Below are 24,857 nucleotides of genomic sequence, written 5' to 3'. Positions count from 1 at the left end.
TTTCATATCCGTGATTTCCAAAAGACGGTCTGCTGGAATAAACCAAAAGTTTGAATTAAGCGTGTTCGAAATTGCACGGTACTTGCTCGTTATTTTCCTAGTCTTTTTTTCTCTGTAGTGAATCAAAGGTTTTTTTTTCTTTTGTACACAAATATTTAAAAATGCCCATTCGTATTTATACAGTCCAGCCCAGATTTATCTAACCCGGATATTTCCGATTATTGACTGCATCGTACACACTGATTATCCCATTGAAACTCATGTGTAAAAGAGCCGACGCGGTGGCTGAGTGGTTATGGCGCTCGGCTGCTGGCCCGAAAGACGCGGGTTCCATCCCGGCCGCGGCGGTCAGTTTTCGATGGAGGCGAAATTCTAGAGGCCCGTGTACTGTGCGACGTCAGTGCACGTTAAAGAACACCAGGTGGTCGGAATTTCCAGAGCCCTTCACTACGGCGCCTCTCATAGCCTGAGTCGCTTTGGGACGTTAAACCCCATAAACCATAAACCATCATGTGTAAAAGCGAAATACAATTTCGCTGGTCAGTCGGTATATCGAACTGAGCGCCGCACCCTTGCCAGTGGCGCTCGTCCTGACGTCTCTCGAAGGGAGACCGCTACCAGTCGAAACCGCTGGAAAAAATCACCGGACGTTTACCCTTGCGCCTATGGTTTCAAATCTATGTTCAGTTACAGTAGCGGACCGATGATTGCGAGGTCACAAAAAGGTGCGAGATTGTGCGTTCCGTCCGTTCCCTCTGTGTCCCACGTGATCTCGTATCTGCTTGTGACGCGAAAATCAATGTTCGGTGCCTGAAACAGAAGCAGAAATTATAGGGAGAAAATTTTTCACTAAAATTGTTTACTGGGCGTACGCGAATTATCATTGAGGGGCGTTATCATCAACGATTTGTAACCGTAGCTAACGCCTCTGGCGGCAAGCGTCAGAAGCTGATCGTCGTGTTTATTGTTTTGGTAGGTGGGCCAGCGATATGTGTATTGTTTTCATATTCCATTTTCCTTTCCTGATGTTCGCGCACAGTAGTTTCGGGGACGCATATTTCTCGCCTTTGTCAAGTCGTATCGCTACTTTGCTGAACCAGAACAAAAAGAACTTAGCTACATTTATGTCTCCAGCGTAGGCACCTGACGGCTGCTGAGGCATGAGTTCCGATACTGGGACTGGTGATTGCAGCCAGAGTTCAGCTGAACCTCCAGATAATCCTGCGTGCCCGAAAACCATGCCCCTGTGCAGTCTGGTAGAAGACGGCCTCTACCTCGGTGGTCGTGATGCGGCGGAAGACGAAGACCTCATTCAGGGCTTTGGCATCACGCATGTTCTCACGGTCGACACGTATCGGGTAGATTTCGAGGGAAATGTCGTCTGCTTGTACCTTTACGCCGAAGATCGGGCCGAGGAAGACTTGCTCAGCCGCTTCAATGAGGCCTGTGATTTCATTGAAAAAGGGCAGCAAACTGGCGCATGCCTTGTGCACTGGTGAGTTTGCCTTTGAGGCTTGTTTCATTGAATGCGCGCTTGCATCGTGGAAGCGGCGTAACTGTCATTTGTGCTTGTTCCAGTCGCTTCGGTGTCTCGAGGAGCGCTACGCTGGTGGCCGCTCACCTCATGCGGAAATATGCCTTAGATTTTACGGAGGCGCTGCACAAGTTGAAGGAAAGGCGCTCCTGCATTGGGTATGTGATGATGACAAATGAAGTGGTCTTATGTCCGGCCGCTTTAAGCTTTCTGTGATTGGACAGCATGTTAATTTTGCTTGCTCTGCGCGCTCGCTGATTTAGTTGTTGAACTAACTAGACAACGCTTGTGTGCTGTAAAATGGGGTTAAGCACTGTTTGCTGCCTGGTGCCACTTTGCAGCTTATTTTTGTTCATAATTACTTTTGTGTGTTAGGTCATGCTTACCGTACAGAAAAGGCAATACAGAGTGCTGAATGTATGAAACACATTGGAGGAAATGCATGACCATCAGTACTCTCCACGATGCAGTGAAGCATGCATGCATAGAAAGCGCTCAAAGACATGCGAGGGGCCATGCACTGTCACACCTTCCATTTGAAAGAGTCAAATGAAAAGGTTGCCCAGCTTACCTTTACATATTGCAAGGAACACCTGCGGCAGCATGCTCCTGACATCATGTTTCATTATAAGGTTTCTGAGTATATGTGCTGCGTGCTGCGGCTCGTCATTGCAGGCAGTTAACTTGCAGCAAATATGGTAGCAAGACAACCAATGTAACAGTAGTAGCATGGACTTTCCTCCCGAAAACGTGGCATGGGTTGTTACAACATGTCTTTGTGTTCATTCATGCACCATTCATGTATATGTGCATGCACCTCTGCCATGACAGCTGACCTGGAGATGCAGTATTGTGTACTTAGCTAAGGGCCCTCTCAAGCACAATTGGTCTCCTCGGACTCCTGTGCATTGTCTACCATACACCAGTCCATGCAGAGTGGCAGGTGTTCATGAGGAGTGAGAGTTTTTATGGTGCATCCCAGTTGAAATTAATTAGTACTATGGTAGCCATGCTGTGTTATCTGCCGTGAATAGCATTTTTTCCTGTCCTATTGCAATTGTGTCATTTATATTGGGCCCAGAAGCCGGTCAGACTCATCAGAGCTCTTTCTTCTGGTGTCCTTTGCTTTTGTTCTGGCAAAAGATTTATTTATTGATTGATTGATTGATTAATCAATCGATTGATTGATTGGCACTGTTGCATTTATTGCTGTAGTACTTAAAAAAGTCGTGTGACACACTCAATTATTGGTCCATTCTTGTGTTTCTACCAGTCTGTTGGCATATTTTGTGACTCAGGCAGGCATCATGGTGACCTGCCTGCATACTGAAATAAAGCGCCACCATTGGCTGCTTTTATCATATGAAAGGAGATCAAAAGCATCTCCTCGAGTGTTCCGTCAAAAATGAAGGTAAAAAAGATGCATCATGTTAATGCCTGGTTGGCTGTTGACAACGCATATTGTCATTCTTTTTGTGCTGGGCCTGCCCATATAGCTTCTAGCATGCTTGTGTGCCATGGCCCTGAGTGTCCTGGATGAAGAAGTGAGCATCCCACCCCGGTCGAGCTTCATGGTCCCCATAGGTGGAGTAGAGGTCAAGAATATTGAAAAGATCATCAAAGGAAACAGGGAGTTAGAGGAGTGAGGAAGTCTCAGAGGCAAAGAAATGGCAGCACCAACAAAGGGTGTTGGTGGGCTTCTGCTATGGTGCTTGGCAAGAAATATGACATGGAGGCTAATCTGGAGGCATTTTAGATTTAAGAGATTTGGTGTGCAGTAGTAAGCCTGCTTAAGTGTACTTGATATTCAGCTTGCAAACATGTTCCAGTTGTATCGGTCACCTGTGCACTGACCACATTAAAAATGGGAAACACTTTCATCACAGCATCATTAATCAGCAAGTGCAGTGTTGTCATTTGTAGCTGCCAGCACAGCGTCATGAATTTATAGTCTGCATTTTCGAACCAGCGAGTGTGCATGCACTGTGCGAGACTGTAGAGGTGGCCCCCGCACAGCATTGCAGCGAGTGGTGTAATGCTGTGCAGGAAGTGCAAGGAACCAAATCGTGAAAGCTTGTTGTAGGCTTACTAGCGGTGTGGTGCAGTATATTGAGTTATGCTGTAAGGTGCAAAGAAGAAGAAGCAATAAAGAATGTCCATGTGACATTTTGTCACAGTCATATTATAAAACCCTGTATCGCCTTTTTTTTTGTCATTTGGAATCTGGATAAACGAGACATTGCACTGCCTGCATTGCAACCTTATGAATTGCCGGGTGTAGTAATAGACCCTTTGCAAAACTCCATGAGTCAGCTTTCCTGCATAGCAAAAACCCTTTTACCATGGCGGTGCGGCCCATCCTAAAAGCAGAATTTGGGAGGAACACTGAAGACTTCTATTTCAAGTTGGCATGGCTGCATCTCACCCTACCTTCGCAATATTCTGACAGTAGAAATCTAGCACTACAGCCAATTTCTGCCCCAGAACAGGTTTGGCCACCATGGTGAAGCGACTTCGCTGTGCAGAGCAGCTGACTGCAGAGTTTTGCAAAGGGTCCATAGGTAGTAAGCACTAAAGGGACTGTGCAGAAGATTTAAAGTTCTTCCAGTTTTTTTTTTTCATTTCTGTTTTTCAAGTTATGTGGAGGTAAATGCAAACGGAATTTTAGAAATTGCATGCAAACACATGCTTTTTAGTCGAGAAAGTTCAGAATACTAGCAGATGAAAAGTTAACTTTACTTAATTCACACTTTGGTGTTTTCATGACAAAATAGTGCCCTGTAGTTGCAATGCATAGCATGTATGCAAAGGGTGCATTATAAAGATATGGCCACCAGGCATTCACGGCATGTATCCTTCCTCCTTGATGCACTCGTTGTTTACTGTTTTTTTTAGAACATTCATTAGCATGATACCATGTTTAGTAAGTGGGCTTTGCAGCATCACACAGGTGCTTTGCAGGTGTCACCAAAAGGGAGGTTTGGAGGAAACAAGCCTATATAGAGTATTTACTTGAAGGACAGACCTTGCACAGCAGTGAGCTGCATGTGCCCAACTGCTGAACAGTGTTTTGCCCCCGTTTGTACTTAAGGCACTAATCTGCTTATCCAACATAAAAACTGGAGGGCTATAACCCTCTTTAACACCAAGAGCAGTCCATGGTTGAAGTCATAATAGTGCTCCTTGCTCACTGGGTAAGCTAGGCTAGTAACACTCTGGAGTATTAGTACTGTCAGAATAGCTGTTCATATGTAAAAGAAGGTTGGTGCTGCTCATTTGGACAAGCTTTTAGATTTAAGGAAATAAGCACACCACAACCCGATGCAGAAAGAAGTGTGTGGATGACTTCAATACGCACCTTAGTTGCAACAACGCCACAAGCATGTTCTTTAGGTAGGTGCAGCCATGCAGCTTCAGGATGTTAAACTGCTCATTAGAGTGCTGCATGGGCTCAATCTCACCCGAAAAGCGAAAAATTGTGGCTTTTAGTCATTGGGCTTGGACTGGGCTCAAGCTTAATTAAGCCTGAACCTGGGCTTGAACCTAGCCCAGACCCATATATAGACAGGCTGTCTTGGGCCCTTGATACTTTGTTGTCGAGTCAAGTACAGTTGGAGCACTCTGGTGCCAAATCTAGCAGTCAAAGTGTTCAATAGAGTATATTCATAAGAACGTTTCATGCAGAAGGAGTGAAGAAAGTTTTGGGGTAGCGTGAACGTCAAAATCAGCCTGGCGAGTCCCTTCTTATTCTCCAAGGAGCTTTATTGTTATGAGAATAGCTTGATTTTATTATGATTGTGCAGAATTAGCACACAGTTTGGATGTTTCTGTGCCCCATTTTCTTGTTGTGTAATTATATGTTTTGCTTTTATTTTCTGTGACAGGCCAAATGCAGGCTTTGTTGCCCAGCTCAAGCTTTTCCAAAAAATGGGCTACAAGGTTGACAGAGCGGACCTTCAATTCAGACTTTTTGTCTTAGAGAGGCTTTCTCATTTGGCAAAAAGAGGTGGGTTTTATAATTCCTGCATTATCAACACTGTCACACATTATTACTTTTGCATAGTTTCTTGGCACCATGCTGCCACTCTGCTTATTTCTACATTGTCTTGTGAAAAGAGGCAGTGGTAAAACAACATGTTGTTGTTGTCATGTTAACCTCATTTTGTGTCTCGGGCAGTGCAAGCTTGGGCTTTGTTCATCTAAGCCTGGCCAGTGCAGTAGGTCATTACTTCTTGTTAAGTAGTGTCCTGAATTATTGTAGTGAAGTATTGCATAGAGATCCAAGTAGCTGTAGGGTGCTAAAAGCGCTGTATAGTTTATTTTGTTTACGGAACGTGTTTACAACATTTTGTATTAGACCAAGATGTAAATTTTTTTTTTATTTTGGGGGGGGTTGGATTGCTAGGTGTTGAAGAATGCTTGGAGGCCACTACCATTCTGGCATTTCAATTTTTTTTTAATCGGCCGTGTACATTTGACTTGCCAAGCTTGGCTGATAACAGCTTACCTAAATGAGACTGTTGGCTGCTGCAAATATTGTTCGTAATTATGTCATATAAGTGTGGCTGCAACGGTGGCCTAGTCACAGAGCATCCGCCTTGCATGCAGAAGGTATGGGGTTTCATTGCAGCCGGGTACCCACCAGTAATACAATAACGGTACCGGTATTACAATACCGGTAACACAAGATTTCTCCTGGCCTGGTGCTTGGCTTCTCTTGGGTGAAATGCTTGGAAAATGGGTCTGTTACTCCACCTTGTGTAGTAAAAAAAAAATACCTTGTGCCATGGGGCTCTTTGGCCAAAGCTGCTCTTGCACCATACAAACTCATCATATAGGTGTGCTCACCCAGACATTAAATGGCCAGTTTCTGTCAAAAGTGTTTTATGTTACTTGAAAATTTTTCATTGCAGCTGGCTCATTTTATGCTGTGCCATGTGAAGTGAAGAGCTTCTGGACTGATCAGGACATATCTAGTGGTGAATGCCTCAGGTGCAAGAAATGTAGGTCAGTGCCATTGTGACTATACTATACCATACCATACCGTACCATACCGTACCATACCATACCATACTGTACCATATCATTATGAGTGGGACTTTGCAGCATGCCTTTCTCCAGCCTCCCTTGTGACCTTTTCTTTTCAGTGTGCTAGCACTTATAGTCCCCGCATTTAGTCGTCGTTTGTTTGCTTGTCTGAACCCTGCTTTGTGACAGGCTGCCCACTGGGTCATGGGCAACCTGCCAGTTTATTTTTTTTTTGTGTGTGCGTGCGTGCACATGCATGCCTGTGTGTGTGCATGCGTGTGCTGCAGTTTTAAAAACTGCAATACCAACTAGCTCAGCTGTCCATATTACTTCTTCTTTGGCAATTTATGCGAAATGGAGCACATTGATGCAATTCCAGATCTTGTGTCATGGGCTGTTGTGGGCCTTGCCAGCTCTTGGCATACTAGAATGTTGTCACTGTGAAATATATCACCGGTTATTAAGCTGCCGAACAGTCAGCAGTTTTTTGTCTTATTTGGCCTTGTTCTATTTCATGCTGCCAATATTTTTTCTCTGTAAACTTCTTTGTGTAGCTTGAGGTGGGAACATGTTATTTTGACTACAGTACACCTGCGAACTGCATGTTGAAATTTCTTGCATGCCTTGATGCTGGTGATTCATGAAAAGAGTTTATGTAATATTGCCCATTGCATTGCATGAAAGGGGAAAGCTCATTCCTTGGGCATATAGAGACGGAAGCCAGGTGTGGTGCCTTGCCACGTGCCCCTCTTGTTGTCTACCACACGGTGGTACCCAACTATGCAGAATTTAAAAAGGGGGCTGTAAGTTGCCTCTACAAGCCTTTCCAGATGAAGGACACTAGTTGTGTACACTTTCTGTCTGGTGTTTTATGCTTCCATAGGAGTGTGCAATCTTTTCCATAAATTTGAGCACAGCCTGTATGTAATTTGAACCACATAAGCTGTTACCACCGCAGGTTTACTCTCTGCTTCACATCCAAGATCGTGCCCCACACTCCAGGCTACAGTATTGCCTGGTGGGATAATCGCTGGAAGGAGCCTGAGGAGAGGCTCTGCAACACAAGTATCTTTGTGGAACCCACAGCTTGGCTCTTCAATCAAGCAAGGGCACTTCAAGGCAGGGTGAGCTCATATTATTTTTTCCAAACATGAGTGAGAGCTTTATTAACATAGCTAACACAGCTTTTGTTACTACTTAGGAGACTGCACAGAAAGGTTTTGCCTTACACCAGCTGCAGCAGTGCAATAACTAACCCCGTGTTTATGTGTTCGCTCCCACTTGTGATAGTTGTATTAACACAGGAGTGTGGTGGATAGAATGAGCATTTGTGCAGAAAAGAAACGTCTAGCTTTTCATTGTAGCATGTGCTGCTTACATTGTCGGGTAACACTTCGATTTATCATTAAAAATGCTTTTATTACAGTTTGTATTCTCATTATTTCCCTGTTTACATGAGCATAAATTTAAGTGACCTCTTTATTATAAATATGAGGTGACCAGAGTGGTGCTCACTCACGTCTTTGTAATTATTGTAAACTTCTGCTGTTGCTGCACAATGTCTGGTGATACTTATAGTTCTGCGAGACTACAGACAAGTAGCATATATTCCGGACAATTATCCGCGGACTTGACATGTTTAAAATCCCAGATTTCGCGTGGTGCGGACTATCTGAGTACAGACTATACATGATTTAATTTTTTAAGATTACTTGTCGTAGCCAAAGAAGCCAGCATGTCTGTCAAAGTAAAAAAAAATAAATGCGGTCCAGTTGCGCCTGTAACATTGCACCATGCAAAATGAGATTAGCGAAATCAGCTCCAATATGCAACCAGCTTCGATATGCCAATGCTGCTTGCGGTGGCTGGTTTTCATTGCTTGCATTTGTGAGCACATGCACAAAGACTCCTTGAATAATGCCAGGGACTGCGTAGCCCTTCTTGAAGAATGGTTGCGATGGCTCCAAAAAGACGAACAGCCTTCACGGCAGCCTTCAGTGTACTCATGTGGGTGCAAGCACTAAAGCCGAATCGAGCAGTGGCGAAAGAATTTGATATCGATGAAAAAAAGAGCACAAATATGGGGTGCTTCCCCGAAACATCTGAGGGCAATGCTTGCGCAGAAAGAAGCATGGAGGTGCAGGGCACCAGCATGGCCAAACCTTGAAGAAAAATTGCAGCATCGGTAGGACAGCTGCGGAAAGTGCAGAATCCAGTATCAACAGAGAAAAAAGACTGGTTGCTCGCACAATGGCTTCCGTAAAGGGTATCCATGAATTCAAGGGTGGTCTGTCGTGGTGCACCGGGCTCATGAAGAGGAATCATATGAGTGTTCGACAGCACACGACAGTGGGTCAAAGCGAGTTGGAAGACTGGCATTGGAAAACTCGTACCGATAGTAAACTGCTTGCGTACAACCTAAAAAAACTTATTTTCAGGTGAAATTCGTCCCTGCAGACTATACACCGGGTACGGACTATCTAAGCAAAAACTTTTTATTTTAAGCCGAAATCTGCCCCTGTAAACTAAAAACTGGGTGTGGACTATAATGCGGAAAACATAGTATGGTCACTGACAAGCCTGTGATTTGTACTCTCTCTGATGTAAAAAAAAAAAAAAGATGTAACATTCATCATCATCATTCATCATCAGCCTGACTACGCCCACTGCAGGGCAAAGGCCTCTCCCATGTCTCTCCAATTAACCCTGTCCTTTGCCAGCTGCGCCCATCGTATGCCCGCAAACTTAATATTCTCATCCGCCCACCTACCTTTTTTTTGGTCTCCCTGATCATACTGAAAATGAAGGCATATTGATATGCTAGGTCATAACTTGTAAACATCTATACCAACTCAAGTTGACATAGATGATGAATTCAACTTTGACAGTGCAATTTAGAAATTGTTTTGTAGTGTAACATTTTTTAGCAATCGACGGATTCACAAAGTGAAGTGATAGAAGCTTGATTAGATGTTGTTTCATTCCTTCTTAAGACTGTAAAAAAGTTTATTTAATTCTCTTTGTTGCATTACCTTTGAATTCATCATGTCACCTCAGCCTTGCCCATTGGCATCTACCATTAGTTTTGCCGGTGTACAAGGGGTTGTTCATGCAATAATGGTTGAGAATGACAGCTTTAAGCCTCAGCTATAGTATATTCTAAGCTATTTAAATACTCTATTAACATGTGCCATTAATGTGCTGTTGCTGTTATGTTGTGTGCTGGTTGGCCTTAGCAATCATAGGGGCTTCCACAGAGTCATGTGCAGCATGGTTGCTTTTTACACTATTTTTTGCTTACATTGGATGTAGTGTCTGTACTTCAATAGTTTGTTAAGCATCAAAATGCTCCTTTATGGGTACCTTACCGTAGCATGAGCCATACTGACCCTAAGATCGAGCAGAGTCGCCACCTGGCAGAGAGTGAGGGACTGCGCTTAGTCTGGACCACTGCTGGCATTGTCTGCTAGTCAGCACATTATATGTGCATGTGCCACGGAGGAAGTCTATATATGAGTGGAAACTCCACTGTCTGCGGCGACCAGAAAAGGTCACAAGCCCGCGGCGCCACTATCATGCTGGCGGCTTGGAAAGAAATTACCGCCGTTTCGGTTGCCAAGGCAACCGGTCGAGCGTGTTGCTCCCGTTCGGCTGCGCACGCCTGACTTCTATTGAGGGCACTCTCGCGCGCTTCTTTACCGCTGGTAGCCTGAAGAGCAACTGGTGCTACGCTTCAACCATTTGAGCACAGACACCAACTAGAACTGTTGCTGCTTGCCTCAAGGGCGCAGAAATACAATGTCACGGCGTGCCCGCTGAAGCAAACACCCGTGTCGTCTGCTTGTCGTCTTCTTTGAGCGCGTGCCGCCGGAGAGCGCGCCAGAGCCGCCTGCCCAGGCGCTGCATTTTTTTTTTTCGCTGCGGCTTCTACGATGCGCCGCATAGTGCCACCACTGCATACGGCCCCGTCAGCGCATACAATTGTGACTTTATCTGGTCGCCTGCGCTCGCTCGCGCTGACAAGAGTTTCACCTCCTATATAGTCTTGCTCCGTGGCATGTGCACAGCATGCATCACAGGTGACTAGTCTTTATTTCGCAATCCTAGTGCGATTATATTTGTTTGTCTGCCGCTTCTGATGAAATTAATATGAGTTAATAGTCTTGTTGCGTCTTTGGCTGTAATAAAATCAGTTATTGTTCATGTCGAATATGTCATGCGGGTGGGTCGCATCCTTCATTGGTCTTCAGCATTTCTCCTTCATGGTAAATCAAATGATCCAGTCTGTGCTGGACTTCTATAACTCATTGCAGCCATCCAGCAATTACATGCCCGCATCAGTTATTTTTCCTCACTCTTTGGGATTTGACACATCCTAGCACTCGGTGGCTAAACAATTGCTCAGAAGAAAAATGTAATGATGCTACTACCCATTAGCATCTAGAAAATCAGTAAAGTTGCCTTTCGCTACATGCTCCCTCCCAGCAGGCTCATTCTTTCCATCTTGTAAAAACTGAGAGAAAAATATGAGCAGCGTGAGTGACATGGCATGAGCACAGGGCCACTGAATAACACAAGCACCTGCTAACCCTCTTGCTTTGGTTGTTGCATGGTAGGGCTAGCTTGACGAAAAATCATGGCTTTATTAGCTGCAGGCATACGAAGGCAACAAATACAATAATGTACCTATAGGAAAGGGTTTAATTCACTTAGCCGTTCTGTGAATGTCCCAAAAAGCAGGTTGGCACAGCATTTAAGTTAGCTGATAATAAAATAGGCATAGGAGTGGTCCCACAGTTTCATGTGCTAGGCTCACTGCATTCATATGCTATCAGAGTAGCATATGCGGACTGTGATTTAGTGAAGAAATTTTCTGACAGATTCACTGTTACGGAACCTGTCTGCTATAGAATATGTTTAAGGACTGCCCACCTTCATGGTGCTCATAGGTATACTTGTTTCCTTGGTTTGCTTCAACCTCTTCAGTCTGGGTGATGTAACTTCATCACAGTCATAGTACCCATTATGCATCTTTTAAGCAAACTAATAGACAAACAAACCTACAGATAATGCACTAAATGCATGATGCTAAAGCCCTTGTAAAAAAACTAATGCAGCAACAACTGTTGAAGAATGTTGCCTTTGCTTTTCCATCACTCCAGCGCTCTGTGTACATTCCTCTGCCTCTTTTTCCTAGGTGTTGCCTTTTCCCATTATATGAAATAGAGCAGACTAGTTGTCCCCACCATAAATGTGTGAAATTGTAAATAAGAAGCATCCACTGCTGGCAAGTGCGCTATGTCATTTCACTTTTACCACCACATAAAAATTAGTCCATCAAAGTAATCCAGCTGTAATTAGTAACTTACTAATTGCATCATTAGGAATTGATAAGATTGAATTTGATGAAGGTCAATCTTTCCAAGTGTATTCTCTTCATTCCTTATAGGGGATCAAAGTGCAGATATTAAATTTAAATTAAATGAACAAAAGCTGTAGCATCATATTAAGTGTAATGAACAAAATCGGTAGGCCTGTAATCACAGTGTAATCCATTCACATGCAGGAACTCTGAGCAAGTGACAAAACAGAAATTGTGTTGCTGCGTGCCAGTCCCATGTTCCCTAACAGCCTATGCCTGATTTTGTGTGTCGTTTTTCACTTCTTGTGCGAAAGTGGAACGTTGTCAAACTGCTTGTTACTCATTCAATGCAGAGAGTGTGCTTTTTCCTGCAAAAATCTGCCGTAATGTTCGGAGTGAACCTTCGCTGCATACATTATGTGAGCAGCCAGCTACCTATCCACATTAGCAGAGCAACACTGCTGCCAGCTGTAGGTCAGTCTCGCAGCCAGCAGCCATGGTGATCATGTGCATTTTGGATCTAGACAGGCTTCCATGTCTGCTGTTTGTTTATTTAGTGCCTCTCTATCCCAAATGCAGTTAACGTGTCCAAATTGTCATGGAAAACTGGGGAACTACAATTGGTCGGGTGAGTGCATGCAATTTTTCTTTTATATATTTATTGTTTTTTCAGTGCAGCAAGCCCCACTACAGTATTTACTCCTGTGCAGAAAATATTTCTCTAAAGAAAAGCGCCGCCGCGGTGGCTGAGCGGTTATGGCGCTCGGCTGCCAGCCCGAAAGACGCGGGTTCGATCCCGGCCGCGGCGGTCGAATTTCGATGAAGGCGAAATTCTAGAGGCCCGTGTGCTGTGCGATGTCAGTGCACGTAAAAGAACCCCAGGTGGTCGAAATTTCCGGAGCCCTTCACTACGGCGTCCCTCATAGCCTGAGTCACTTTGGGACGTTAAATCCTCATAAACCTAAACCTCTAAAGAAAAGCTGTCTGGAATTGTTCTCTTTAGCACTGCTAAATTTAAAAGTGGGCAGGTTCAATTCAAAGAATATAAAACTCGCAAACATTTCAGACTAATAGATCTGCCACACGCTGAAAGCAACATTTGTGATTTGGGCAAGTTCAGGGAACTTATTCGCATTTCTTTTGGGCCCGAATATGCTTTCTCAGTGGCAGAGTCTCGACTGTACACAAAAATGTAGAATTAGATCAAAGGTTAGAAAGTAGAAGTCATTGTACAATAGTTTTATTTAATTGGCGCTGCTTTTATCGTATTAAAAATAAATTACAACATCACATGCACTTTGCCTTGTCTACATGCCTGCTTTGGTGCTGTGTTGCTGCATGAGGTTATGCACTTCTCCAGCATGAATGTGGCTTGGGGAGCAAGTGCCACCTTTTTGTCACGAAACATGCCCTGATAATACAGTAGCCACTTCCACTGTTCAGCAGCAGTGACTGGCTATATATTGCTCACACTTGGCAGTGGCCACATTGTCACGTTTGCTTTTGTTTAGGACTTGCAATGGCTTGTGCTTGTCTTAGCTCTTGATGGTTCTTTTTAAAAATTTGTTCAGAATTTTGTTGCAAACTTTTAATGTTGGTTTTGTAATGTGTTCTAGAATGTAATAATCTCAACAGTAAAGTGCAAGTACTGTCATGTCTGTTATCTTCTCACATTGCAGTGTTCTCAATAGTATAGTCATCATATGCAAATGAAAGTGTTTCTCATGCAGTAGCAATGAAAACAAATAAACAGTGTCATTGATAAATGATAATTGATGAAAATGGCATCAGTTACAATGTGTAACATCGGTCTAAGTTTTCATAACCCTGTCTTAATATAAGGCATGTTTGACCTGATCACATGAATGAAGTTGTAATGTAAAAATGATGGCCTCAACTTGGGGTTAGAGAATATTACTGAATAATTTTTTTCTCCTTTTTGTCATACAAGTGGCTGGCAATAGAGAAGAACCTTATTCTAGACACAAAGATGCAAAAAATATAAGGAAGATGATACCAAAGCTTTGTGTTCTGTAAGCAACTTTTTTTTACAAGCTCAATATTTTAAGACAGCTGTCGTGGTTTAAGAAAGAATATTTCACAGGAACTAAATTTTGCTAACAGAGGTTGCGGTCCCATTTATATTTTCTCTTCCCAGTAGCTAAGCAAGCTTTCGTACACTGCAAAGGGGGAAACATGGCTCGGCATGCACCACTTTCACGGCACAGACCATGGCTTTGAAAAACTCTTGACTTCTGTTCCTGAAAGAGGACATTTTCGGAAGTAATTTAAATGGCCATATCTTCTGTATTCCACAGCACCGAGAAACTAAGCATCCTTGTGTTCTTAAATTTACTTTGTCTGCACGGCGAATTTAAAATTCTATTTTCAAAAAGCTGTCAAAAGCTCCGACAGCTTTGGGCCCGACATACTAAATAGTGCAAGACCGAGAATCATTGTATCTGTAGGGGTGTTCAGAGCAGGTGTGCGGTGTCGAAGCGGAAAGGACAGGGAAGTCAAAACGCACCTCCTCCACTTATGAGACTGAGGACCACCAGAGCGGACTTTATTGTCACTCACATGAATGGGACATCCTTAATGATGATGAACAGTCACAGGTGACGATAAAATTCTCACACAGTGCTTACTGTAGATATTTTTTTTATGCAGTTAAGAGTCGACATTGTGCCAAAATTATTTACAGGACCAGTTTTTTTCAAACAGGATGCAGTTCGCGAAAAATGCCAAAACTAGAGGGCTATACTGATTGTTGCATCACTCACAGAAAAATGAAAAAAAAAAATTATCTCAGCCTAATCGCCCTCTTCTTTGGGCTCAAATTTTCCACAGAAGTGGCATTTGGTGCTCAGTTATATATTACATTTAGGTGTGGTACTTGCCTGGTTCAATGAAAATCAATCAGAAATCTCCATCGTCTGCAGTGACGAACAACCAAAACAGCAAGCTGTCACAGTGATGATGCCGGTAGCACCATCATGCACTCTCTGGATGAACGAGCACTCTGCCATGCAGGGAGGCTGCAGAGAAATGCATGGGAGAAACACAGGGTGCAAGGAGGGAGTAGCCATGTGCAAATGTTTTCTGAGCCCAATCTTGATACAGTAGACAAGAAAGCACTTTAAAATCAACCGTGCAACAGCTTTCCCCCCCCTTGTGTTTGCCACAGCCTGAACGGTTGAGCACTCGTTCCAGATGGGCGCAGATGGCACTATCTGTCTACCATCACCGCAGATGTTGCAGATTTTCGATTAATTCTGACCGAATCATGCAAATACCCCACCCGAAGTTTAAAACAAGACTGACTGCCAAATTCCACCTCTGTGTGAAATTTGTGCCCGAACAAGCGAGCGGTTAGGCCGTGGAAATTTTTTTTTTATTCTCTCTGAGCGACGCAACAGTAGGTAGAGATGAGACAAAGGAATGGAAGGAGGAGTTCATTATGAGATAAATGATGGGAGCCATCAGTCACCGAAACCAAGCAGCATGGGGGATGTCTTTTTTTACTATTATTAATTTTGTAGTTTTTATCAATGGAAGATTAGTAAAAGCAGACAAAGAAGAAAAAGTCGGTAGACATGAAATTCTTGCTTCGATGTTTTCTTCTTTGAAATTATGTGTTAGACATTAGTATATATGGATCACCCCCTGGTATTCTGCTATGGCTGCTAAATAATTTATAACTAAATTTTGTCTTGATGCTGTTTCTATTTAGGTTTCAACAACCAAATGCTGGCTGTGACGTCAAAGGTAGCTTTAGGTCAAGTGAGGCATGAAAATAAATTGCAATATAATTGCTGATGTGTTGTTTGTTGCCATTTTGGCTCTTGAAGAAGGCTGGCTTAAGCATTGTAGTGAATTAAAACTATGTATCAGCAATTATATTACAGTTCTTTCATGCCTCACATGACCTAAAGCCACCTTTGATGTCACAGCCATTGCTTGATTGTTAAAACCGAAACAGCATCAGGAAGAGATTCAATTATAAATTATTTAGTGGTTGTAAGAAAATATCACAGGATGATCCATATATACTAATGTCTAACACATCATTTCAAAGAAGAAAACACACAAGAAAAAATTTCATGTCTGTACTCCTTTAAGGAAGATGCGGGCCTCACAAATGAAAATCCTTATTATTAGAGATATCGTAATGAAAAAAATGTGCGTATATATATATATATATATATATCTTCCTTCTGTTTTCAAAAATATAATAGTTTCAGTATATCTCGATTGGTTCCCATATAATGGGAAGTAAATAAAGCCTAATTAGGTCATTTGTTAGGGTCGTTAACAGTTAATGTTAACAGTTAGCAGTTGAAATGGAGCTATATCCAAAGACCTGCCATGTGGAACTATGCTATTTATATTCTTATTGAGGTACATAATCATATAAAAATGTTCAGTTATGTTGAAGCACTCTAATTAGGTGACATTATTGTTCAAAAAACTTGGTATGTTTGACTCAGCTGTAAAAAAATAGCATAGCTCCATGGTTCAGTTCTTTCTGAATTCAACAGTATAAGATTAATTGAAATTGCACTATAAACACATAACAAAAACTTCCATAAGGCTAGTCATGTTGGCAAAGAACACAAAGTGGAGGAAATCGGATTTGAAGTGCGTGCACCAGCCATTTTGAGGTCGTTGTAGAAGCCTCAGAAAACAACGGAATGCAGACATTCCAAGAGGATTTCATAATAGTGGATAATACCAGGATGTAGGGTAGAGCTTCAGCTTTCGAACAAGAACAAGATAGCGGCCATCGGGGACGTGGTTGCAGGGAAGTGACAAGCATGAAGTTGTGCCGCATTTTTCTCCGAAATCGCCATTTCGACACTTCGAAGGCGTCGAATGTATTGATATTTTAGTAGCTGGAGGTCGAATTAGACGAATTTTTATAGGTAGTTAAGAGTGTTTTAAATCACAATATGTCATTTTTAAAAGATTGAAATTTTTTACATTTTTTTGCCATTGCAAGATTCGCGTCTACCCTTAAGTTCTTGTGAAAATTAAGTTGTTTACATTATCTTGTTGTTGGAGGTTCCACAGTTGCTGAGTTTAATTCAGCTGGAGTTGTAATGAAACATTCATATGTGCAGTTGAGCTTTTGCTACATAGCTGCTATCTACTGTGTGGTCTTACTGCAGGGCTGTACTGCGAGTGTGGTGCCTGTGCTCAGCCAGGCTTTCACATCACGCCGAGCAAGGTGGACAGGGCTCTTGGTGCATCACAGCCTGTCAAGGCATACCTGCGGCCGGACAAGCGCAATACTGACGAGCCTGCCTATAGTCGGCTACAAGAGGAGCCCGACTCTGATACTGTGTGCACCTACGAACAACTGGATGAAGAACCTGACAGTAGTGATGCCGAGCCTATCTCTGCTTGCTGTCAGTTGGAGCAGCAGCCAGAGAATGACAAGAGTGAGCTAGTCTGTGCCTACAGTCAACTTGAAGAAGAGCAACAGGAGGCTCGCAGCATTGAAAATTCACCTGTCTCTGCTTTTCATCAGTCAAAAGAGGAGTCTCAGGATGGTGGGCGGGAGTACCCAAGAATGAACTAGATGGTACCTTGGCCCAGTCCTTTGTGAAAGGGACAGGAAAGGAGCACTGCCAACAAGGTTTGGTGTTGGGCAGGGTGACAAAGGGATGAATGCTGCAGGTGGCCCTCTCATATATATATATATAGCTTATAAGAAGAGGGCACTGGCAAAAAGCACTTTGGGATGTTTAACCCCACATGCCATGTGATACCATACCTTGTTCATAAAGTGTTGAATGTAGCTCCAGTATGTTTGATATCAGTTTTTATTTTACTGCATTCGCAGTACAGTCCCCTTTCGGCAAAAAAGCCGTGGTCTATGTATCCATATGAAGTTTCCATCCCCCTGCGCCCCTAGTGCATTGGAGCAGATCGGGTTACCTTCCAGGTGCACCTCTGGGCACCCACCGATAAAAATGCATCTCTCACCTACGAACCTCCACACCCTCCATCCAGAAGGCCTCTACCCACAAGAAGGACTTCACCCACTACCCACCTCCACCCACCAGAAGCCCATGGCGAAATCAAATCCAAAGACGTTATGGAAAGGCGATTGGCGTAAAAGTGAAATGTACAACCGATACTGCTAGCGCAGATTTGTCGCATCACATCATAGAATTGCCTGTGCATTTTTTTTTACTTGTGCTAGTGCAGCAAAGTGGTGTCTTTCACTAGAGCTGTGCAACAAAAATTGATGATGAGCATGGCCAAAATGAGGTAGGCAAAACGTGAACAGTAATACCAAGTGGTCATATACGCTTATCTTTTCTTGTTATTTTTGTTGTGGCATGGTTGGTGTATTCTTTGCATGTGCACCATTGCAGTTCCTCGCAGCTTCAGCTGGTTTGTATCAAACTGGCCTGAAATTCTCTTCATAGCGGTGCCATAAAGTTGTAGTATAACTAGCCGTAATGCCTGGCATGTGTGAAAGAACCTCCATTGCATGCCATTATGCCAGCGCTGTAAGCATGCATGGTAACGTCATGTTAAAATGCATTGTGCAGATTTGTAACAGCAAGAAGACATGGGCTATTATTTTCATGGTGCAGTGTGTCATCTGACTCATCTTGCTACCAACTGGAAACTTAGTATTTGAGAAAACAGAGCAGTGGGTATACTATAGAAAAGAGAGCCCATTGGTGCAACTTTACATAATTTGCTTTCAGCTTCCTATTGTGTGGATGACTTAATGCACCTTTTCATTCTTATGACCTTTCATGGCTTTTTCTTTTCAGGTGCATTTGTTAGACCTAATTCGCAGAATGCATTAGGAAAGGGTCATCTGCAGACACGTGGCATGTCTGCATTGCACACAATACCTTATGTATAATAATTCTGTGTTGAAAGATGAAAAGCAGCTCGAAAACATAGAAGCATTAAATGCCTAAAGGCAAGCAAGGTGCTCATTATTTGCTGCACAAGCTCATTTGGTTGTAAGTGTACTGCACAAACAGTTGAAATGACATTGTAGGTTAAATAGGTATATGCTACATTTGTTAGTATGGCTGGGCATTGTGTACTGGTTCTGAATCATTCACTCAGAGGTATTTTGCTCTCTGGGGTACACACTTGGATTCTTGGACAACAGCAAAATTAGCATGATTGTAAGAAGGATACCTGTTATTTATACATGAAGTCTGCAGCCGTTCCAAATAATCAGTTGCCATTTCTGTCTGATATTGGCACATTAAATGTGACCAGCGAGATATATGCTCTGTAGCAGCGGTCTCAAACTCATTTGCCACGCAGGTTGCATGGACAAACTTTTGTCTGCTGTTGGCACGGTTCAAGATATACCATATGTTATAGGGAAGCCCGCCACTCATTTTTAAAAATAAGCTTTTTAAGGTAAAAAGATGCCGTTTGCAGCATAGTGATTTCTGTTGGCAGACGTCGGGGAAGAGGTGAATCATGTTAACCATTAAGTCGGTTAAGTAAATTCAAGTAAATTCTAATTGTTCTAACTGTTTCACAGGCAGGGACACTATTTTTCGTCCTTTTTACAGTCCCACAGTAGAGAGAGGGAGAGAAAGACAAACGGAAAGGCAGGGAGGTTAACTAGGCAGCGGCCGGTATGCTACCCTACACGTGGGAAGGGGAACGGAGGGAGAGATATAAAGGGGAGAGAACAAAGGGAGATGATCATTTTTCCACATGCCCGTTGGCCATTACTTGCAGGGTACACAGGGCACACACTGATAGTTCACAACCTTGCACTCAGTCCCACAGTAATTGTTGTTACTGGTAGGCACCTGGTTACAGTTGGAGATATGTAGCTGGCCATCAGTGAAAGCCGTATCAGTTTTAGAATTTCGAAAACGCAGTTATTCTTGGCACTATGGCTCAACAAATTTTGGCCACTTCTTGTGCAATTCGACAGTCACACACCCGTGTTGTGGGTAAAGTGATGTCCACCAGTGAGCGTCACTTCGGGGCACAGGTGTCATGTAACCTTCTCATCCTCACCTCGGCAGGAGCAGTGAGGTGCGATGAGCAGTGCAGCAGCACAGCATGGGCAGGACAGAGAATATCACATTGCACGCATGTCATGGTGCGTGACTCAATTTGATGAATGTCGCTGCATGCACATAGCAGGCACATAATTTTTCGAATTGTGTGATATATGGCCAAAATTGTTAAGCCACAGCATGGAAAGCAGTCGCGTTTTCAAAATTCTAAACACAGATATGGCTATTACTAATGGTGAGCTAGAAGTCTAATGGCGGCCAGGTATCTATATATAATAGTTAAAAAGTTAACTATTACAATTTAGTTAACAAGCTTACTGGTCATCATGATTTACCTTTTTTCTGACATACACCAACACTGGTATTGCTTTTCCGAAAAAGCTATCTTTTTACCTCAAAAAGCCTATGTTTAAAAATTATTGCTGGGCTTCCCTGAAACACCTGGTATAAGTGAGGACCAGAGTTGCATAAAGCACGTTAAAAGTAGTTATTACTTGTAATAAATTATATTTGCTTCAAATTTTACAATGCAGTGATTACTTTTTGTGGTCTCAATAATCCAGTTATATTTTTCAGGAATTGATTGATTTCTGTTTTAAAAACAAGTTGTAACCACCGATGAAACTTTGAGAACCTGACCGTGGTGGAACACACTGGTGCTAGTGCAAAATATATTCCTTTGTGATAAACAGAGCCTGAGTCATGTAAAAGCCGCACGCCAAGGGTGCCCAGACATGTAAGCCTGAGCGGCCTACATTGACTAGTCCCATGTTCTGCTGCTCAATTTCTTTACGACGGCGCAATAGAACGTATTTTTAGAGAGCTTGAGCTTTGTTTCCTAATAGCACAAGCAACAACAAAGCACAGCACTTTGCATAACTACGAGCTGATTCTCAAGGTCTTCGTACTTTACGACCCTACCCTTCCCTCCAGCACATACACTGAGGGAGTCTTCAGTGTCGATGCTGAAGTTTTCATTCGGAAACATGGAAAAGCCACTGTTGGTGAAAACTAGCAGTGTATGAATTGCCACAGGCAACAGGAAAAGGAAGCCACACCAGCTCATTCTAGCCCGTGTCTTATGCTAATAAAAGTGGGAAGGAAAATAACATAATATTAATCAGTTGCTTTTTCGTAATTGTTAAGTGTAATTTTTGGGGGTTGAAACTGACTTCTGAAATCAGTTACAGTTTAGGTGAAGCAGTTGTATTAGTAACGGGTTACTTTTCTATAACGTATACAAGAGTGGTGAGGACAGAGCACGCGAAATGCACTGGATGCCAGTGGCCAGATAAAGTACCACTCTCGCACCTCCAAACTGGGCCTTTAATTGCAGCAACTTCTATCTGCGAAGTGGTGAAAATTTGCCAGCAGAAAAAAAAATAAACTATCTCGTTGGCATAGAAACCGGATGCTGTCGCTCAGCGTTTTTTGGTGTTTGGCTAGCCTGCCACTCCTTAGCGCAACCACACCATATGCGTGTGGCAAGCTTTCTCTCTTTTTTTTTTGAACTAGTTAGGGAGTGCAGTGACGAAGGCAAGGGGTGGTGGCAAGCAAGTTACGCTTGAAAAAACGAGAGGACTCCAGGCTTGAGCTACTGCTTTGTCGTCGAGGTGCCAGTTGTTACCCGTGTAGCACATTCAAATAATGCTGCTCACGAATGGGTTGCTTAACGAGGAGTCATCTCATAGTGCCTAGTGGAACTAGGGGAGTTTGTTTATCAATTCCCATGGCATAGGTCACTATGTCCCCACTGTGCCATTTGCCAAATACAGTGGAGGAGAAAAGAGGAAAGGTTAAAGTAAAAAATTAGCAGAAATAGATGGGTAAATTCAAACAAAAAAACGAAAGTGAAGAAGAAACTCAGAATGAAAAGCCACCTGAGAACCGATTTTTTTTTTTTTCAATTCCTTGTTTCGTATTCGTTTTCAAAGCTTTTATCACAAAAAGCTAGCTAACTTCATGTTCACACAGCAAAAATAGCGCACACAAGAGGCAGAGAAACTTACACACCATGAGCACTGTGGCGTGTACTTTGTGCTTCTTGTCTGTGTTGTTTGCACTGTGTGAACAGCCGCCGTGGTGTCAGTGGTTGTGGCCCTCGGCTGCTGACCCGAAAGACGCGGGTTCGATCCCGGCCACGGTGGTCGAATTTCGATGGGGGCGAAATTTCAGAGGCCCGTGTACTATGCGATGTAAGAGCACATTAAAGAACCCCAGGTGGTTGAAAGTTCCGGAGCCCTTCACTACGGCATCCCTCATAGCCTGAGTTGCTTTGGGACATTGAAACCCCATAAGCTAAACTAAACTAAACTGTGTGAACATGAATCATTGCCAGCTTACCCAGTTTTCTGTTCTTCTAAGCTAGCTAACTTGGAGGTGGCAGTGATGGCCAGATGATTTAAGAAATTTTGTATGGCTGTAGGCCAGGAGAGGACAAAAAAGGGGCAGTGAGTAAGGTTCTCCCGGATCAAGGGGTGACATCTTTGGGGCCAGCAGGCCACATGTGACATGCAAGCTGTGTGTTTGAGACCCCTGTTCTATAGGGGGTATCCATGCTATGTGATGGATGCCATTTTGCTGTACAGCGTGCAGCTTAAGCAGTGCAGGCCAGAGCAGGTGGCGGCAAGCCAATTAGTTATGCCCGTGGCCTTTCACTATGCTCCATGAACAACAAAATGGCAGCCAATATAACGTCAGTGCATACTCTCTATAGCAATACCAGTGCTTGTCGCCTGTGCCATTCTAGGGCAGATAGTTGCTGGTATGTTGCTAGCAGGCCTCATGCATCAGCGTTCAAATGTGGACGTGGACTTGTTAGTAGTTGATATGTTTCCATGGCTACTGTGTGTCATCAGGGACAAAATCAGCCTTGTAAAATATTTATACATTTTTGTGTATTTAAATATAATGTTATTACAGTTTGCCATGTCAGAACAAATCCTGTTGCCTTAACAGGTTTGTGAGTGCAACGAATGTATTTCAGGACTTTCCTGTGATGAGATGCTGGTTACATGCTGCATAGAAAATGTTTAAGAGAAAGGAAAAATAGGTAAAAACAAAGAAAAGGTACATTGTTTGTTCAGAGGAACTATTTGAAACTGAGTGTCTCATTGATGAATACAATGCTGCCAGAGCACATTTATCACTTGTCACACGCTCCACGCCAGTGTACCTGACTTTAGTTAGTATGTAAACACTAATTCAGTGCTGTACACAGAGGTCTCAGACCAAGACTCGTAAATATTTTTTCCAGCTTGGTACCTTTTCATCATACCAAAACAATTTGGTGTTTATCGGTAGAGGTCAAAAAAGGCCTGTTGATATTGATGTTGCAAGGTCTTTTTAATAAAAAAAATGTTCAGCAAGTTTGTTCTGGGACTTTCTCTCAGCATATTTTAGTTTACTTTAAAAATTTGAAATTTAAAACACATGCAAATATCAATGACCATTGCATTAAGGAAAACGTATATCAAAGGAAAAAAAAATGTTGTTGGACTTGAAGTACCCTTGAATATTGTATTTTCTCCTTTTCTAATTTTTACTCTGGAAAGAAACCAGAAAAAAAAAAATAGATTTCAGTTAAGTCTGCTATTCTCCACAATAACTTTCAATCTAGCATTGGCTGCATTTAGGGTCTTGGAATAGGCAGTATCATTGGTAAAAACGAGCTGATCTGAATGGCTTGCTATTACCCAAGTTGGTAGCTTTGTCATTGTGGATATTGTGTTACCTCGTTGGGAAAATGTGCCTCGGTAAATTGCTTCCCTCATGATTAATACTTTTCATTAAAATTCACGTGGTCACTGACAGGACGATGAATTTTCTCGGTTAATGTACCATACCAGCAGCTTCACAGGAGGCCGTGTGGCATACTGTGACATTTTTGTGCCAAGATGGAATGTGTGAGCAGAGTTTGCAACAGCAGTGGTATCAACACCGAATTTGTCATAGCAATGTTTCCACATAACATTTTGACATGGGGTTGCGATGTGTCCTATTAACACATAAAAAAAATTTACCTCAAATACAGTAAGCCACATTGACATCGCAAGGTAATTAGTTCTGAAGAACACTTTTTCAATAATGAGGGGGGGCGGGGGTGAAGGAAGGAGCACCAGCCAGAACTTTGAGCTTCTGCAAATCTGCTGTTGTGCACTGGAATACGTTTTCCAGATCCAGTGCATGATGTGCTGCTCCCAAGACATTTCGGCACATTGCAACTCATTTCTTTTGACAAGTACACTGAAGCATATTGTAAGAACTATTTTCATCAGGCAGTTTAAGATTATTTTCAGTTTTTCTCAGTATTACCTTGCATTTTTATCAAAATAAATGTAGCTTATTTACTACTGCCATTATGCTTTCATTGAATATGCAAATGTGCACCAGTTCAAGCCAGCATTTTATATTTTCATTTTGAACATGAACCGAATTGAACTGTTTCTTTCGAACCAGAACAAAATCTTGAAATCTTTGCTTATACACCCTATTAGTAACAAAAACTGACCTTATATTACAGCCGCCGCGATGGCTCAGTGGTTATGGCGCTCGGCTGCTGACCCGAAAGACGCGGGTTCGATCCCGGCCGCGGTGGTTGAATTTTCATGGAGGCGAAATTATAGAGGCCCGTGTACTGTGTGATATCAGTGCATGTTAAAGAACCCCAGGTGGTCGAAATTTCCAGAGCCGTTCACTATGGCGCCTCTCATAGCCTGAGTTACTTTGGGGTGTTAAACCCCAATAAACCAATGACCTTCTATTACTGCTGCTGAACCTGACAAATGGTTATTTTGGAACAGCCGATGGGATTGACAAGCTTTTAGGAAGTCTGGTTGGTGGTGTAAAGTGGCTGTGCTTCATACTGAAATGCTTTTGACTGCTTGAAAAAAAAGGAGGCGAT

At 42.8% G+C, this 24,857-nt stretch overlaps 1 protein-coding gene across 2 annotated transcripts; it reads left to right on the top strand.

Annotated features, from left to right (window-relative positions):
• Positions 1–950: 950 nt before the first annotated feature.
• Positions 951–21,328, top strand: LOC144114665 (dual specificity protein phosphatase 12-like). 2 transcript variants are annotated; one of them, XM_077648549.1, is made up of 7 exons: positions 951–1,495; positions 1,579–1,692; positions 5,419–5,540; positions 6,448–6,541; positions 7,521–7,686; positions 12,504–12,552; positions 17,096–21,328. In XM_077648549.1, exons 1-7 carry the CDS (start codon positions 1,161–1,163, stop codon positions 17,506–17,508), a joined length of 1,293 nt encoding a protein of 430 aa, XP_077504675.1. In that variant the 5' UTR covers positions 951–1,160; the 3' UTR covers positions 17,509–21,328. The 2 variants fall into 2 exon arrangements, with proteins under 2 accessions (XP_077504675.1, XP_077504676.1); XM_077648550.1 differs by lacking the exon at positions 12,504–12,552 and having other exon boundaries at positions 1,028–1,495; positions 17,096–17,517.
• Positions 21,329–24,857: the final 3,529 nt, after the last annotated feature.

This window comes from Amblyomma americanum, chromosome 1 (assembly GCF_052857255.1).
Source record: "Amblyomma americanum isolate KBUSLIRL-KWMA chromosome 1, ASM5285725v1, whole genome shotgun sequence".
NCBI classification, from domain to species: Eukaryota; Metazoa; Arthropoda; class Arachnida; order Ixodida; family Ixodidae; genus Amblyomma; species Amblyomma americanum.
This window is presented reverse-complemented; position numbering and strand designations above follow the sequence as displayed.